Source organism: Brassica oleracea, chromosome C4 (genome assembly GCF_000695525.1).
Source record: "Brassica oleracea var. oleracea cultivar TO1000 chromosome C4, BOL, whole genome shotgun sequence".
Lineage (NCBI taxonomy): Eukaryota > Viridiplantae > Streptophyta > Magnoliopsida > Brassicales > Brassicaceae > Brassica > Brassica oleracea.
In genome coordinates, this window is record NC_027751.1 from 3,746,611 (window position 1) to 3,763,685 (window position 17,075).

Genomic DNA, 17,075 nt, shown 5'->3' on the forward strand with positions numbered 1-17,075 from the left:
CTAATTCCATTTTACATTTCTACATCCTAATATTGTCAATTATACGATTTCCTATACACTGAATCCAAAGAACTACTCCCAAAAACACATTATAAATATCCACTATCATATTATGAATCGAATTCACATCTAGCTATTGATATTACAGAAATTTCTTTAAACGAAACAAATTTAGATCATAAAATGGCACCATTCCATAGATGCTTTGCCCTTTTAGCTCTTTTTGCAGCCTCCTTTAAGTTTTGTTATTGCCAGAATGAAAAAATAAATGCCGCTGGCTGGGCCGACGCAGACGCTGGTGCTACTTGGTACGGTGAACCAGAGGGAGCAGGTAGCACCGGTACGTATTATTAAAATTTGAAACTACATATATATAAATATTTCATCTTCAAAAAATATGTTTTTTTTATAATGTAAATATATGTCAGTAGGAGGAGCTTGTGGATATGGCGTGGCAGTGGCAAATCCACCGCTATACGCGATGGTTTCAGCCGGAGGCCCTTCACTATTCAACAATGGAAAAGGATGTGGAACATGTTATCAGGTTCGTATTAAAATATATAAGAATTTTTTTTGGAACGACCCAAAATTAAACATAATTTTTATTTAACATAAGATCCACATATTTACATACATATATATAAGCAATAAACGTCCTATTTTATTTATGCAAAATCAAATGTGGTATTGAATAATTTTAGGGTTGTGGTGGCCGGGCTAGATTTGGTGTAGAAATATATACATGCATGCAAGTCTGAATTACGTCATAATAAAGTGTTACAAAATAGTGAAATACAAATATATAATTTTTCTCAACCATATTTGTAAAAATAAATGTCTGTTTATTTTAGATTATGTGCACCGGGAATCCAGCATGTTCAGGGAGCCCAATAACGGTGACGATAACGGACGAGTGTCCCGGTGGTCCTTGCGTCTCTGAGCCAGTTCATTTTGACCTTAGTGGCAAAGCCATGGGAGCCTTAGCCAAACCTGGCCAAGCCGCTCAACTACGAAGCGCTGGTCCTGTAAGTGTTAGTTACAGACGGTACGTGTAAATCAGATTGTTCCTCTTATATAGTATTGGTGATGTTTCCTACACAATTATCTACTTTTTTGTACGTGAATAATTTTTGATTTTTTTTTTCTTTTCTATGTTATGTTGTTCCAGTGCTGCGTGTTTATATCAAGGAACTGAAATAGCTTTTCATGTTGATGCCGGTTCTACCCCGTTCTACGTGGCATTCGTTGTGGAATACGAAAACGGTGAAGGAGATTTGGCCTCCGTTGAGATTCAACCGGCCAGCGGAGGATTTATGCCCATGCAAGAAATGAGGTCCGCCGAGTGGAAGTTAAACTCCGGCGGTCCACTGAGCGGGCCGTTCAACATTAGACTTACATCTGGCGAGTCTCGTAAAGTAGTGGTAGCTCAGGCTGTTATTCCGGCGGATTGGAAGCCTGATCAGACGTATAGGTCGATTGTTAACTTCTAGGGTGTTCTTTTTCGTCATATTGTAGTTCGAAAGCTAATAATTGATTAATAAAAACAAAAGAAATGCATATTGAGATATCAGTATGAGCCCATATAATTAGAACTTCAAGTTCAAGACTTTTGCCATCAAAACATAGTGGTCTCTTAAAATGACGAAGAATGTTATACATGCAGAGACGTCAAACAAATTACAGTGAAACTCTTAATTGCAAGTTTTTATCACTCTTAATTGCAAGTTTTTTACAGTTTTATTTTGTTTAACAATCTCATCAAGACCATACTAGAACCTATTAACAGTCATTACGATAATCACGAGTGAGGAGGGCTACCATTTTCAGTAAATCTGATATGAGTTACCAAATAAGTTGTATTCTGTTTCTCAGTTTGATCTCAGGTAATCAAGCTAGTGCAACCAGAGACGCTTAGCTAAAATGCAGTAGAAATACAAAACGGTAGAGCAATGTGATAATACAAAAACAAGATGAAAATGGTCAAAAATATGCGAAACTTAGTGGCAGTAAAGTTTTATAACCGAGTCGGCGCCTGCAGTGAATAGCCATGGTTGCCTCGGATGAAACTTGCAGTCCAAGACTCCTGCCATCGAACAAACCCCCATAAGCATAAAATAATCTCATAAAGAATAAAACAAAGAATCAGAAACTGACCTCTATCTGAAGAAGTAGAATGGCCTCTTAGAATCTCCAACGGCACAATCAGAGGATTCTCGTTAAGATCACTATACACCTTCCCATGGAACACATAAGCCGTCGAATCCTCCGAGCACGAAGCGAACAGCGGATACGAGCGGTGAAACGCCACGTTCGTAATGTCTTTAGGATGATTCTTGAGAGTCTTGTACGGTTTCGAAGACAGGTCCATGTCAAACCAACACATCTTCCCTTCTTTGCTTCCTACTATCAGATTATCACCACCGGGATGAATCGCCATCGATGAGATCTCTCTGAGCCCGGTCTCGAGCTTTTTGATGGCCAGCTCTCTCTTTTGGAGATTGAAAACGCGCACGTTCTTTTTCGTCGCGATGATGAACATTCCACGGTGGGTGGGGTGAAAGAGCGTGCAGACGGGAAGTCCCCGCATCTTAATTGGGAGCCTTTGTGTTTTATGCATTGAGAGCTGGTGTATGACAACACCTCGTGTCTCGCCGGCTGACATGACAGCTGAGAGATAGTCTCCTCTAGGATGCCAGTCAACATATGATATGTTCTGAGAATAGAAAACCAAACTAGTTAAAGATCTTTCCCCTGTAATTACTCGACAAGGAATCTTTTAGCAAAAGTGTACCTTAAAATGTTTAATCTTGATCCCTCCATATGTCTCATCTGGAAGCCAGCTTACAATTGCCGCAACTATTAAAATAAACATAATTAGTCATTCGGATTGTTCATGCAAAATTCTAATAAACACGTTGGTGGCTGTTCTGAGACACTTACCAGCTTCATCTTGTTCCGGAAGGGTCCCTAAGCGAAGCAGCTCTTCAATCTTTTGCTGTTCCTCATCAGTGCCAAGTTCAGTGTTCAGGATAACCAGATCTTGTCCTCTGCAAATAATGGTTTCAGAATAGGGATTTATAACAAATCAGTAAACAAACTCTAACTCACATGGCGACGGCTAAAATTGGAAAATCAGGAAGAGGATTCCAGGCGACACACTTCACAGGTTCCTTAAACTGCCAAACCTTAAGACATCTACCAGTCTCCACTTCCCATATACGAACAGATCCATCAGCAGAACCTTTGAGAAAAAAAAGAAAAAGGGAACACAAAGATTGGCATCTTGTAAACAAGAGAGAGGTCAAGAACAACGAGTAAGAACACCAAATGAAATATACCTGAGGCTATCCACTGGCCAGAACAATCAGGGGATACGGAAGTAACAGCTCCTGTATGCCCTTTATATTCAAGGTAACATGAGTTTGGATAAGGTCTAAGATCCTTCCTACTAGGTAGCTTAGGCTTCAAAGATTCAGGATCGATGTTTATCTGGAGAAACGAAATACAATGTGAGATTAAATACAGGAACAAATAAAACAGAAAATGAGACGCTCGAATAAGCCCCTACTCTCTTCTTTCGAACTCTTGGACACAGGTATAGATCCAAACAACGATCAAAAGACTCCTTTAGTGCATTCTCATATGCTGGGATGCTTCTCAGAGACGTGAACCTAAGCACATGTATATTTATCATGAGGCTTAAGCTAACAAATACCAAAGAGAACTATATAATAAGAGTACATTCAGCTTTAGAACTGCATACCTTTTAGGAATGAATTTTGGACGATCTTCCTCATACATCAATTCATAAGCTGCTTTCTCTTCCTCTGTTGGAATGTATTCCAGAGAAGGATTGTATGATTCCTCGTGTCCTGGAAAGCCAAAATTGTACAGATCAAAAAACAGATTAGTCGCAAAAATAAGCATATAAAGAGATTAGTCAGCAAAAAGTTTGAACCTGGCAATTTTAGTTTCGGTGGAGGAATATAAGTCAAGTGCTTGCTCTTTTGATCTGAAGCTGAATCGTCACCCCATAAAAGGTATACGTTGGGCTCTTCTTCAGGCTTATCAAACTTGATCAACCCCTTCCTTATTGCTCTAACATACTTAACAACTTTTTTAGCTTCCCATTTTGAAGGGATGAACCTTCGCTTGGGTTCTGGCGCACTTGAGAGCGGATGTATCGCATCGTCCCATTTGAACCAATCGACATAAGGCTGTCACAATCACAATCTAAAGGTCAATTTTTGAAGTGATTGGAATAATAATATGAGTAGAAAAAAGGCCACACGTACAGCGTATGGATCGAAGTCAGCATGTGGAGCTTCCCCTTTGAGCATCCTACGGATGAGCTTGCTCTCCTCTTTAGTCAGCTCCACTTCCTCGTCGTTATACTCATCGTAAATTTTGCGCCTATGATCCCACAAATTGCATCAGCATGGTGCTGCTAGCTAACATAAAAATGAACGGAAACGTATTCAAAATTACCAGTTCTTGGAGTCATCCATATTTGCAAGAAAAGAGTCGAGCTTATCTTGCTTCTCTTTCTTTGTAATCTTCTTCCCAGTGATGTCGTAACCAATATGTTTCTCGTCTTTGTACCACTCCAATGGAACATCCCCAACTGTATTCCTTGGAGCAACCTACACATTAAAAATTTATATAAAATCTCATTTGTAAATAAAGAGATAATTTCAAATTATTTAAACGTTATAGATAAAGCATCAAACCTCATCTTCAGAAGAGTCGCTCTCTTCAGCAACTTCACGTTCCTCGGAACCTTCATTCTCACTATCTACTTGTTCACCTTCATCATCATCATCTGAGCCCTCGTGACCTGCACATTACTCTCTATCACTAAACCCTATAAAGAGACTTAACCTAAACTTTAGGAAAGGATAAACCCTAAAATCCCAAATTGAAGATGAGCTAAACAGGAAATTACCATGGAGCTCGAGCTCGTCTTCGGATGAATCTTTACCTCCACCTTCCGTCTCTCTCTGTGAAGCATCGTCCTCCGAATCGAAGACATCGGAGTCGAAGTCGTCGGAGTTTAAGGACCCGGACAAGCTCTGAAAAATCACAAAAACTCAGAATTAACAAAATGCACAAATAGAAGAAGAAGGAGGAGCTGTGGGGGGGGGGGGAGAAGAAGTCGTAATCGGAATCAGTGGCGGAATCTAAGAGCAGGTCTTCTTCTTCTTCTTTCGAGCTTTTCACTTGCTTTGCTACTACTGGCTTCTCTTTCTGAGATTTTACAGCGGAGACGCTTTTCTTCTTGGTTTCTATCGTTTGATCTTCGTTAGCTCCTTCGCTCTTCTTCTTCGTCATCGGTGCTAACAGAGAGAGGCGGAGGTTTGCTCTGAGAAAGAAAAAAATCTCGGTTGCAGTTGAAGAAGATTTAGGGTTTTTGGTTAAAAGTCGTATTGGTCCTTTTACCTATTATGGGCCGTCGACAATAAAAAAACTATTATGGGCCTACATGTGTTAATGGGCTTTCTTTCTTTGAGTACTCTTGTGGGCCTGCATATGCATACTTGATTCAAACTCAGCTCGGTTGCGAGTACGGGAGTTTGCGGATGCGAGTAGTTGCGGTTCCATGCATTATTAAGCGTTTTATATGACTGGTACAACGGTTAAAAAATTGTTGCGTTTGCGGAATATTTGTGACTAATTGATTATGAGATATTGCAGCGGTTTAATAATAAATTATCAATATTAACATATTATAACATTATAAAAATATAAAAACATACTATTGTGATAAAATATAATGATTATTAATATAATATGATTTATAATAATATTATGTTAATTTATGATATTGTTTGTGAATTTAAATTAATAAATAAAATGTGTATATATATTTTTATAATATTCTTATTTTAAAATTTTAGTTTTAAATTTTTAAAATAACTTTATATTTATTTATTCACCCGCAACCGTCTGCAACCGCAAACGCTAGCTAAAACCAGCTTTTGATTTTAAGAGGTTCGGAGCGGTTTAAAACGATTTTGGCGGTTTGTATATATGATTGTTTCGAAACGCTGTCAACCGCTACCAATCGCAAAAACTACGTTTGCGGATGGTAGCAGGGAAACCAATCAACCCTATCAACCTGCTTAACCTCGCGACGAGAACTGCTAGCTGGGGTTTTGCAAAACACAAGACGAAGTAAACGAAGATTGAAGATTCCTTAGACCATGATTAACCCGGAGCTTTTAGAGTGAGGTTCTTAACGGAAATTAAGAAACTGTTTCTTAACTTTTAACTAAAAAGGCTAAGAACCGGTTTTTAAAGTGTTAATCATGCTCTTAGATTTTGATCATATGGTAAATCTTTATTTCAGAAATACAGAATACAATATATTTAAAGAATAAAACGAAGTTACATGAAACTACTATATAATTATACAGGAATTTCCAATTTATATATTGTGAGAAACAATATTTTTTCTCTGTATATATGACGTTGCATCATTCTCATATATGGTTTAATATTCAATCAGATATATTCTTTTAGAGACCAGAAGTAAACGGCACGCTCGATGGGATCCAAGAGCTACCAGCAATAAAACTACCAACAGTGAACCTTGAAGCCTCTGAGGTAGAACGAAGGACCCGAAATCCAGGCCACTTGACCCGACCTGAAGTGGAAGCACCCGGACCCGTATTCTGAAACTCTGCATAAAACAGAGTGCTCAAAGCGAAGTTGCCATTCCACTCAAGCCATCCACGTGGATCAATCAGGCTATCGAGAGAAGTCTTCATGAATACAGTCCTCGAATATTGTCTCCATGGTCTACCTAAATAAGTTTTGGTGGATCCCAAAATGGGTCGGAGATCCGAAGCTGCTGTGACCCGGGAGTTGTGGATAATAATGCCCGTGTTTTGGTTCGGGTCGGATCTTCCTTGGGCGGTGATTGTGTTGGTCTTACTACGTGGACGACGTGCGAAAATGTTGCAGTTTTGAAGAACGGCAGCTGCGTTTCCGAAGATAAAATCGACAGTTCCGTAAACGTCACAGTCACGGTAAAATTGGCGGTTGGAGTGAACGTAGAGTGTGTCTTGGTAACCCTCAAAGCTGCATTGGTAGAAAACGGATAGATCCGATCCGGATCTTAGAGCCACCGCTTGCTCATTGCTTGCACCCGCCGTGTTTCTAAACGTTATTCCACGTGCCATAAAGCCGTCTCCGACCGCCGCTGCGATTATGTAAGGAAAAGGTAAGAAAAAAAAACTACTTTTAATTTTACAACCCGTTGAATTATCATGCAACCAAATACTAGACTATCATAACATATATGGCATGCTGGTAAAATTTAAGTATAAGAAAAACAAGAACGAAAATACAAAGTCAATAATATAAATAATTAAATTTAACTTTCAAATCTGTGAAATGACAAATTATATATTTTTAAAATTGAAATAGGATCAATCAAGCATAAACGCAATTGTATAATTTAAATTTACATTTGGTATAGACTATCTGCGTTTCGTGGATTGTCAACATTCAAATCATATAATATTCTTGTTTGCTTACTTCACGGTAATAACGTTGTAAATTATTGTGTACTAATAATAGAGGATTGCGTATACTTGTAGATCCACGAGCATCATAAAAAAAATGATTTGACTTATAGGCTTTTCATAGATTTGTATGAATTTTTATTTTGCTAAAAACTATACCAATGATAAGTATAGATCACATATAAAATCTTGAATCACAAAGCAGTTTCAGTTTCAATTTAGTTTAATGTGTTCATGCATGGCAAGCTAATTATGGCCTATTTTATTTATATCTCATGAAAATAATTAATAGTAATGGTTTTTTTTTGTTAATCAATCATTTTTTTTGTTTTGTCATCATACGTACCGACTGTAGCTGAATTAAACGTGGTGGATCCTCCTCCAACACTTCTGCTTCCGGTAATAATCGTTCTCCCTTTACCATCACCTCTCAACATAACATTCTTTTTCCGAATCTCAAGATTCTCACTGTAAACGCCCTGCTTCACATATATCACGAACCTACCACTCCCTGAAGCAGCGTTGACCGCGTCTTTAATCGTCCTGAAATTACCAGACCCATCTTTAGCCACAACCGCGTTATCTCTTGGTGTCGAGCTTTGCAAAAGTTTCCGGTCACCGGGTTTGACCCACGAAGGGAACCCGTCTTTCTCGGGTGGGGTGTAGTTGAAAGGAACTTTGTTAATGGCGAGTGTGTTGCATATAAGATTTGAGACGTTGTTTGACATCAGAGGAAGGACGATATCTGTAACACCTAGCTCCAAGAACCCCGCTCGGCAAGTGTCGAGATTGGTTAGAGCCGTGCTTAGCCATGTTTGCGCGTCGGTTCTCGAGCACTTCACGTTTGGGTCCATGGTCTCGTTGATTTTAGAGACGGTGACGTCGTAGAGTTTGAGACAATCTTCCCATGCAGCTTTTTCACGTGTGTCACGGCACTTTGGTCCTAGTGTAGACGTGTGGCTTTTGGCGAGGATGGCTCGCTCTAGAGCTAGTTTCATTGAGATTTTGAGAAACTCGGACTCGGATTTTATGGGCTTTTGACCTGAGTTGTGGGTTAAGAAATATTCACATGGTTTAGGGTTTGGAGTTTGGCTGCACCATGCTTTCACGTCTTTTGAGTTGTACCCGGAAACGGTAGATGCCACGAAAATGCAAAAGAACATAAATGTTAGAATATAAACTCGAAAAGCCATTATAAGGCCTGAAGTTTGTGTTTAAAGGTAATGGGATGATGAGACTGATTGTTGAATCGATGGGTTTATATAGATGCATGAATGACTATATGCTTTTGTTAAATAAATAATTGAAATATGATAATATATGCAATTTCATTGTAGTTGAAGCAAAAAATGCATATATTAATCTATGTGCCAACCAATTGATTGGTAACCAACATATATTCTCTATGTTGAAATTTATTTATCTGGTTTGGGCTATCTTTCTTTGACGTGTATAATATTAATAACCAATAAGCTCTAATTTGAGTAGGTGACAGTTTTATTTGAAATTAATTGAAATCAGAAAAATAAACCAGTTAGTCCACGAATATCGAATTTTATATGTATATTAAAACAACTTAAATGCGATAGCATGCTAGTAGTAATAGGTGTATTAATCAGTAGGTCGTAAGTAGTTTATTATTGATCAAATTTTAGGTATAAACTCAATAACATTATTGCATATACGCGTATATTGGAGCTTATCTCATTAAACAAAAGAAGATAATATACATTTAAAGTCATGCCTCTCTACATGATTAGTTTGATTTATGTATATAGTTGTAACAATTACTAAGGATGAAAATTTTTATGCAGGTAGGCAGAGACAGTGTAATCGCTATCCTCGAAGACTAATCGACTTCGCGTAAACTTCAAATTAAACTTCTCACCACTTTCTTTCGAAGTACATATACGACTCGCTTGCCGTTGTATATGGCTATCAGCCAGTTGCACAATTCTTTTGAAATACCTGACCAAAAATAAAGTGTATAAAGAGATATATACCTTTCCATGTACTTTTTTTAAGGGGTCTTAGGACATAATTAACCTAGCACCCCAAATGGCGTGATTAATTATTTATATTTATATATTTTTTTAGGTTTTGTCTGATTAAAAAGAAAATAAAAATGAACCAATCGCGGTTCGCCACGTGTCAGTGGGGTCTGTGAACAGTGGAAACAACCGACACTTACTGCGCTTGTTTAAGCGCTGCTGCTTCCATTTTTTTATTTTTTTTTAAAAAGGTTAAGAACCGGGGTAAGCACCCCGGTTAATGGTGGCCTAAGAGCATCAGACATGATTAACCCAGACTCTTAATTTGAGGTTTTTAACTCATGATTTGACATTTTTTGTTTTATTTTTTTTATTTTTTTTACACTTTTCGGCTAAGAACCGGCTCTTATAGCATGATTATCCCATAAACCCATTTGGGGTTCTTAATTTTTTTTTTGTCTGATTAAAAAAAATAATAATTAAAAAGCGAACCAATCGCGGGCCACCACGTGTCAGTGGGGTCCGCGAACAGTGCAAGGAACCCACTTAAATCGGTTTTTATTTGACCACTTTTGTAACCGGTTTTTAGCATTTTTGTGGAGCCCATGCACTAAGAACCCCACTTATGCACTACGTTAAAGATGACCTTATATCTCTTATTTGAGAGACGGTTCTTAGCTTTTCTTAGTTAAAAGCTAAGAAACGTTTCTTAGCCAAAGTTAAGAACCCCACCCTAAGAACCCAGGTTAATCATGGTCTCATTATCCAGGGTTTCTTAGAACATGGTTCTTAGGGAAATATAAGAAACTGTTTCTTAATTTTTAACTAAAAAGTTAAAAAATTGTTTTTTAAGGTAGTACCTTAAGAAGTTTATTAACTTTTTAGTTAAAAATTAAAAACAATTTCTTATATTTTTCTAAGAACTCCGCCTTAAGAAATCCTCGACAATGATGCTCTAAGAACATCATTAACCGTATAACCCCATCATTAACCCTATAACCTCTTATGGTTTCTTAAATTTTTTTCTTTTTGTCTGATAAAAAAAAAATAATTAAAAGGCGAACCAATTGCAGGCCGCCACGTGTCGGTGGGGCCCGCAAACAGTGCAAAAATCCCATAACGATCGATCCTCATTTTGTTGTTTTTGTCACCGGTTTTTATAATTTTCGGTGGGGCCCGCCACTAGTTTTGGTTAAGAAACCCTTTTAAATCCTGCAATAATCATGGCCTAAGAGCATGTTTATTCGGGGTCCTTAGCGAGGTTCTTAGTGCGTAGACCCCCACAAAACCCTTAAGGATCGGTTACAAAAACTACTAATTAAGAACCGATTTTAGTGAGTTTCTTACACTGTTCATAGGCCCCACTGACTCGTGGCGGCCCGCGATTGGTTTGCTTTTTAATTTTAATTTTTTTTTTAAACCTTAGAAACCCAATCAGGGATAAAGATGCTCTAGAGCATGATTAATGGGAGGTTCTTAGGGTGGGATTCTTAGCGGAATATAAGAAACCGTCTCTTAACTTTTAACTAAAAAAACTAAGAATCGGCTTTTAAACAAGATATTTAAGAGCCGGTTCTTAGTTTTTTTAGTTAGAAGTTAAGAGACGGTTTTTTATATTATGATAAGAACTCCACCCTAATAACCCCATTAATCATGCTGTAACTTGCTTAAGCTTATTATGTGTTCACGTGCGTTGTTCCCCTGTAAACTATAATAATTTTAAGTAAGCAATTCTTGAAACCAAGTCATGTTATATATTAGAATCGACGTACGTGTATGTAAGTTACATAATGCAACCAAGTCATGTTAGATAAAACTAAATATATATAGATATAATTTTGAGTGATCATGATCCATGTTAGCATCATGACTGAACACGACCAAAATTTAATCTAATTAATCACAGCGGATTAGTTCTATAACTATATATTTGGTTTCTTCCGGTGTTTTTAAAACCGGACCGACCCGATGGTTGAACCGGGTTCGACCATGAACCGGTTACATAACCGGATTGGTTCTAAAATTAATTCGACCATGAACCGATCACGTAGCCGGATTGGATCTCAAAATTATTAAACTGATAAAAACTACTTAAATTATCAAAAATCTATATACCATCTATTTAAACATAAAACTAGTTTATATTTATAATGTTTTATGTTCGAAATTCATTTATACTTTAATTATGTATCATATTTACTAACATTACTTTTAGATTTATGTACTAAAAACATATTAAACCAGATTATTGAACCAGGTTTGACCTAGTCGAACCATATTGAACCGTGACCCAAAAATTATCCAGTTCAGCTTTCGGTCCAATTTTAAAAACACTGGTTTCTTCAGAATTAAAGAAATTGAGAATACGTAATACTATAGCGATGGTAGGTTGGTCATCTATATTAAAAGCCAAAATATATTATTGATCTTATCTATTCAAAATCTGATTATTAAGTTGTTGAAGAAATTGGTTTGCATGCAAATATTGCACAGCTATATATGTTTAATCCTACTAAAGAAACGTTCAATATTCGAATGAATAATTAAAAACTGAAAACTGACGACTAAAGTAATACCACTTGCGTTAGAAAAAAAAAACACCACTTGCGTTTTTTAATTAGGTTTAATGAGTTTAAAATATGTAAAGACTAAAACATATATCAAAATTAAACCAATAATTAGAAAGGCGCCAACACGATCGTCGTTGGGGCTAGTCATACGTTAATCCTGAAACTATGATTGAGACTATATGGTACACAAAAACAATGAATGAAGCAAGGTAAGGCCTAATTAATGTTTCTGTATACAATATAGATTGTGTTCCGAGATAGCCTGCACAAGAATTAAGCTCCAGCATCGGAATAGAAACATATACATAATACATTTACAAAATCTTTTACACAAAGCATATGTTTTTACATTCCTTGTGCTCACTTAATTAGACTCTTTTTTTTTGACTTGATATTGTAATCCAAAAAGAATTATTGTGCAAAAGTTAGACTTTTGTTCAAAGGTTTACTTATTATTTGGTAGTATTATTCAAGCTCTGGATTCTTGAAACGTCGCCGTTCAAAACAAGTCGGCGTTACACGTACCATCGACTGAAGAAACGAGGTTGCAAAACTAGCAGATAAACGTAGACATGTCTCGATCTATGGGTAGATTACCAACATTATCATCGAGTCTAAATTGACTTTTAAGCACTGGGAACACAGCACGTTCCTTAGTTTATTGTTAACGACCTCAGTGTTCATGTCTTTCAAACCCTTTTTCAAAAAAAAAATGTTCACGTCTTTTATTTTTCAGCTGTCGGTGAAAGAACGAAGTCAATTGACCGGTGGACGTTAATTAGTCTTTTCAAAGATTATCCATAGAGAATTTGTTTCTTTAATTTTTTTAAAATAATGTTTGAATGAAGAGGTAATCACCAAATTGAGTACTATATGAAAATACTATTTTGACAAAATTACATCATTGCTGACAAAATATTAAAAACAATTATCGTTTGACGACATTTCTCACCTTAAGAGGGACCGTTTTTTGGTTCTCTACATCCATAGGGACACATCAATACAGGTACGTACTCTCAAGTGCACATATAAGTTCTATATCATATGTATCAATTATATCTTAATATGAATATAAAACAAACTAGTTTTTTCAAATTCTCACGCAAAAGAAAAAGAATAGAAGCAGATGTTGCGATAATAGACTGAAGATCGTTCATAGAGCTTTCTATCACCCCAATAATATCAACCTTCAACGCTTTCTCGTTCATTCCGGCTTCCTTTCTCGAATTGCTTCTCCATATTGATAATTGTTATACCTCCACAAAGTTTCAGGGATCTTGTTCCTTTCTAGTCCTATTTATCGTAAGTTGTTCTCTAGTTTTTCATCTTTGGCTCCGGGTAGTAATGTTTACTACGCTGGCTGTTGGCTCCGGAAGGTTTTTTCCTTGCCGGCTTGGTGTAATTGACGTTTTTAGTTTACATATTAATCTACTAGATGACAAAAAAAAAAGACTGAAGATCGTTAAAACCTCGTTATCAAAAGGACGTACGAATATTAAATTGAAATCTATCATATTAGTAATTATTAAAATGGAAGATTCGGTTTGACACAATAAGTTTAATATAAGGTACTGATTTCTTATAATTCACGTTTTCGTTTGAGGCCCGCAAAGACTCTGTTTGGCTGTCTTTTTTTTTGTCATCGATCTTAATTATTTCAGATTGTGTAGGTTAGTGGTGGCTGGATTTAATGAATCTGCTAAACGAATTAATGATCAGTTATAAATGTTGGATACATACACTACAAGAAAACATGCTATATTCCGACGGACGTTTCGACGGACAACAAAGTCGTCGGACACATTTGACGATTTTCCGACGGTATTCCGACGAAAACAAAAAATACTACTTCGTCGGAAATTCATCGGAATATACCGACGACTTTCCGACCAAAGGGTGTGCGTCGGTATATACCGATGCAATTCCGACGACATTCCGATTAAATATATAACCGTTACGTTCGTCGGAAATTCATCGGTATATACCGACGATTTTCCGACGACATTGCGATCAATAATATAACCGTCGCTGTTGTCGGAAGTTCGTCGGTATATACCGACGAATTTCTGACGAACCTTTTGACCGTTGCCGACAAAAAAAAAAGACTGTTTTATAGCCGTTGAGATAGAAAAATACCGACGGAATTCCGACGGATATGACCGTTAAATTTCTGACGAACCTTTTGACCATTGCCGACAAATACATATGACCGTTTTATAGCCGTTGAGATAGGAAAATACCGACGGAATTCCGACGGATATGACCGTTAAATTTCTGACGAACCTTTTGACCATTGCCGACAAATACATATGACCGTTTTATAGCCGTTGAGATAGGAAAATACCGACGGAATTCCGACGGATATGACCGTTAAATTTCTGACGAACCTTTTGACCATTGCCGACAAATACATATGACCGTTTTATAGCCGTTGAGATAGGAAAATACCGACGGAATTCCGACGGATATGACCGTTAAATTTCTGACGAACCTTTTGACCATTGCCGACAAATACATATGACCGTTTTATAGCCGTTGAGATAGGCGAACCTCAGCCTGATATTAGGTTAGAAGAACCTAGAACGAATATAGATTATGGTGTAGGTACTGCGTAGATGGTACATGATCATGCATGCGACAAAAGATGAGCTTCAACAACTCAGACATAACGGATTTGCTGCATGGCTTCTTAGTTATGTGAGTCATTTATCATATTATCCTATGCATATGATTAGTTTATATTTAATATAAAGTAATTAACTTTTCACTCATATATATATGTTTTTAATTTATAGGTGAATGATGGTTTGGCCAGAGATTTTGTGTTCGATGATTTGATACGCGAATTTGTGCGGGGACCAAACTATGTGGTCAAATCATATCCAAAATATTGTACGCAAGGATATGCATTCACAAGGAAAGGTCATTCTAGGACAACATATGATGATGGTGTTTCGTCTTATTCCGGTGACGATGTCTACTACGGCAACATAGAAGAAATATTGGAATTCCAGTTTCCTGGTATGGTTGGATTGCGGTGTGTAGTATTCTATTGTGATTGGTATGACACCACCCCAGATAGAGGAGTGAAGACTGATGAGTTTGGTGTTACATCGGTTCATTCGCGGTGGAAACTTCAATATTATGATCCCTTCATTCTTGCTTCGCAAGCTGATCAGGTATGTCAATTTATTCATAATTAATGGTTTATATTTTACTAATACCTTGTATAATTGATAGGTGTGCTACATCAGTTACCCTCGGGTGACGTACAGAGACGATCCATGGGTCACTGTAACGCAAATCAACCCAAGAGGACGAGTGGATGGAACTTCTGATAATGAACCATTACAACCAGACTCTACCAGCAACTTGAGTGCAGTTGAAGATTTGACAGATGTTGAACTCGTTGAGAATTTTACCGAGTTTGGACTTGATGCTGTTGTACATTCAGAGGACGAAGCTGAGGTTGAGGAGTTTGATGAAGATTCTGAAGATTCTGAAGATTATGATTAGAAATTCTTATTATTTGACTTGTATTATTAGTTGTTGTAATTACATAAGTTGTTTTTTTTAAAAAAAAAACAACTCCGTCGGTATTCCGTCACTATATACCGACGACATAACGACGAAATATGGTTTTATTCTAAGTGGACAAGTTCGTCGGAATTTCCTCAGTATATTCCGAGGTATTTCCGAGGACTTATGTTTTTAAAAAATTTCATATCAAAATATATATAAATTTGGATACCGAAACTATGAAAATAACACATAATAAGTGTTTAGTATAGTATTAGATCGTAACCGTTCAAATATAACAACTCATTAAAATATTTATGTATGTATATCATGGTTTTCATAACATCTCATCATAACACTCATATACTTATACAATCATATTCATCTAATCTTATACTACAAAAATGTTTTTGTGTAAAATCGTGTTATGTAAACATTTTTATAGTTAAATCTTTATGAAAATACTATATATATTATCAGAGATTTGGATTTTGCATTTAGAAACTTGTGTTCAACCCCTAAACACTACGTCGTCGGATTTCGTAGGAAAAACTCGTCAGTAATCCGTCGGAAAATACCGACGACTTTCCGACGGATTTAATATCCGACGAAATTCCGACGAAATTACTAATTCCGTCGAAAATCCGTCGGAATATCAAATTACCCGGGAAAAATAAACCGCGTGAAAATTTTCGCGAACTGCCAATTGGTATATATTTAATGATTCTGACGAAATTCCGACGGATACGTGTCCGTCGGAATCATTAAAGATAAAAACCCTAGACACTTCCTTCTTCGTCATTTCCACCTCTCTCTCTAAATCTCTCTGATTTCTCTCTCTTTGACGGCGACTCTGGCGATTTGCGAGCTCCCATCTCCGGAGATTCCTCTTCCCACCGTCAGATCTCTTCCCCAATCCACAAATCATGTAAGATTCTATAAAACCTTTGTGTATTTCAATTTATTAGGGTTTAGGAAGTTAGATCTTAGGATTTAAGGTTGTTTGAGTGAAAACTTTAAGATTGAATGGATAGTTTAGGATCTATTAGTTAGGATTGTTGTTTGGATTTTTTTTGGATTGAAAACATTTTTGTATTTTTAAAATTGTTTTTGTATTTTTAATATATTATATATAATAAAACGTTTTTTAAAAGTTTTATATATATTTAACAACCTTTTCTATATTTATAAACGTTTTATAAATATTTTTTTTATAGGAAAAACGATTTTATATTTTTTTATATAGATAAAAACGTATATAGATTTTTTATATATTTAACAACCTGTTCTATATTTATAAACATTTTTAAAATATTTATAATTTTTTATACATACATATATATATATATATATATATCATTTTAGATGTAAAAATAATTTTTAATATATTTAACAACATTTTCTATATTTATAGTTATTTAAAACATTTATAATTTTTTTATACATACATATATATATATATATAT

The 17,075-nt window shown here is 36.3% G+C and overlaps 3 protein-coding genes across 3 annotated transcripts; 1 reads left to right on the forward strand and 2 right to left on the reverse strand.

Moving 5' to 3' along the window:
* The first annotated feature begins 151 nt into the window (after nucleotides 1-151).
* LOC106341136 (expansin-B4-like) lies at nucleotides 152-1,542 on the forward strand. The gene is made up of 4 exons (XM_013779957.1): nucleotides 152-340; nucleotides 432-544; nucleotides 852-1,045; nucleotides 1,169-1,542. The coding sequence occupies exons 1-4, from the start codon at nucleotides 184-186 to the stop codon at nucleotides 1,488-1,490; spliced, it is 786 nt and encodes a 261-aa protein (XP_013635411.1). The 5' UTR covers nucleotides 152-183; the 3' UTR covers nucleotides 1,491-1,542.
* Nucleotides 1,543-1,842: 300 nt separating this feature from the next.
* Nucleotides 1,843-5,393, reverse strand: LOC106342982 (ribosome biogenesis protein BOP1 homolog). The gene is made up of 14 exons (XM_013782070.1): nucleotides 5,156-5,393; nucleotides 4,946-5,079; nucleotides 4,731-4,837; nucleotides 4,489-4,643; nucleotides 4,296-4,413; nucleotides 3,959-4,217; nucleotides 3,764-3,872; nucleotides 3,569-3,671; nucleotides 3,339-3,489; nucleotides 3,109-3,241; nucleotides 2,941-3,047; nucleotides 2,792-2,856; nucleotides 2,155-2,713; nucleotides 1,843-2,083 (listed from the first exon to the last, which is right to left on the reverse strand). The coding sequence occupies exons 1-14, from the start codon at nucleotides 5,329-5,331 to the stop codon at nucleotides 1,998-2,000; spliced, it is 2,262 nt and encodes a 753-aa protein (XP_013637524.1). The 5' UTR covers nucleotides 5,332-5,393; the 3' UTR covers nucleotides 1,843-1,997.
* A 959-nt stretch (nucleotides 5,394-6,352) lies between these two features.
* On the reverse strand, nucleotides 6,353-8,778 carry LOC106337347 (probable pectinesterase/pectinesterase inhibitor 17). The gene is made up of 2 exons (XM_013776447.1): nucleotides 7,876-8,778; nucleotides 6,353-7,204 (listed from the first exon to the last, which is right to left on the reverse strand). Exons 1-2 carry the CDS (start codon nucleotides 8,720-8,722, stop codon nucleotides 6,519-6,521), a joined length of 1,533 nt encoding a protein of 510 aa, XP_013631901.1. The 5' UTR covers nucleotides 8,723-8,778; the 3' UTR covers nucleotides 6,353-6,518.
* Between the last annotated feature and the right edge of the window lie 8,297 nt (nucleotides 8,779-17,075).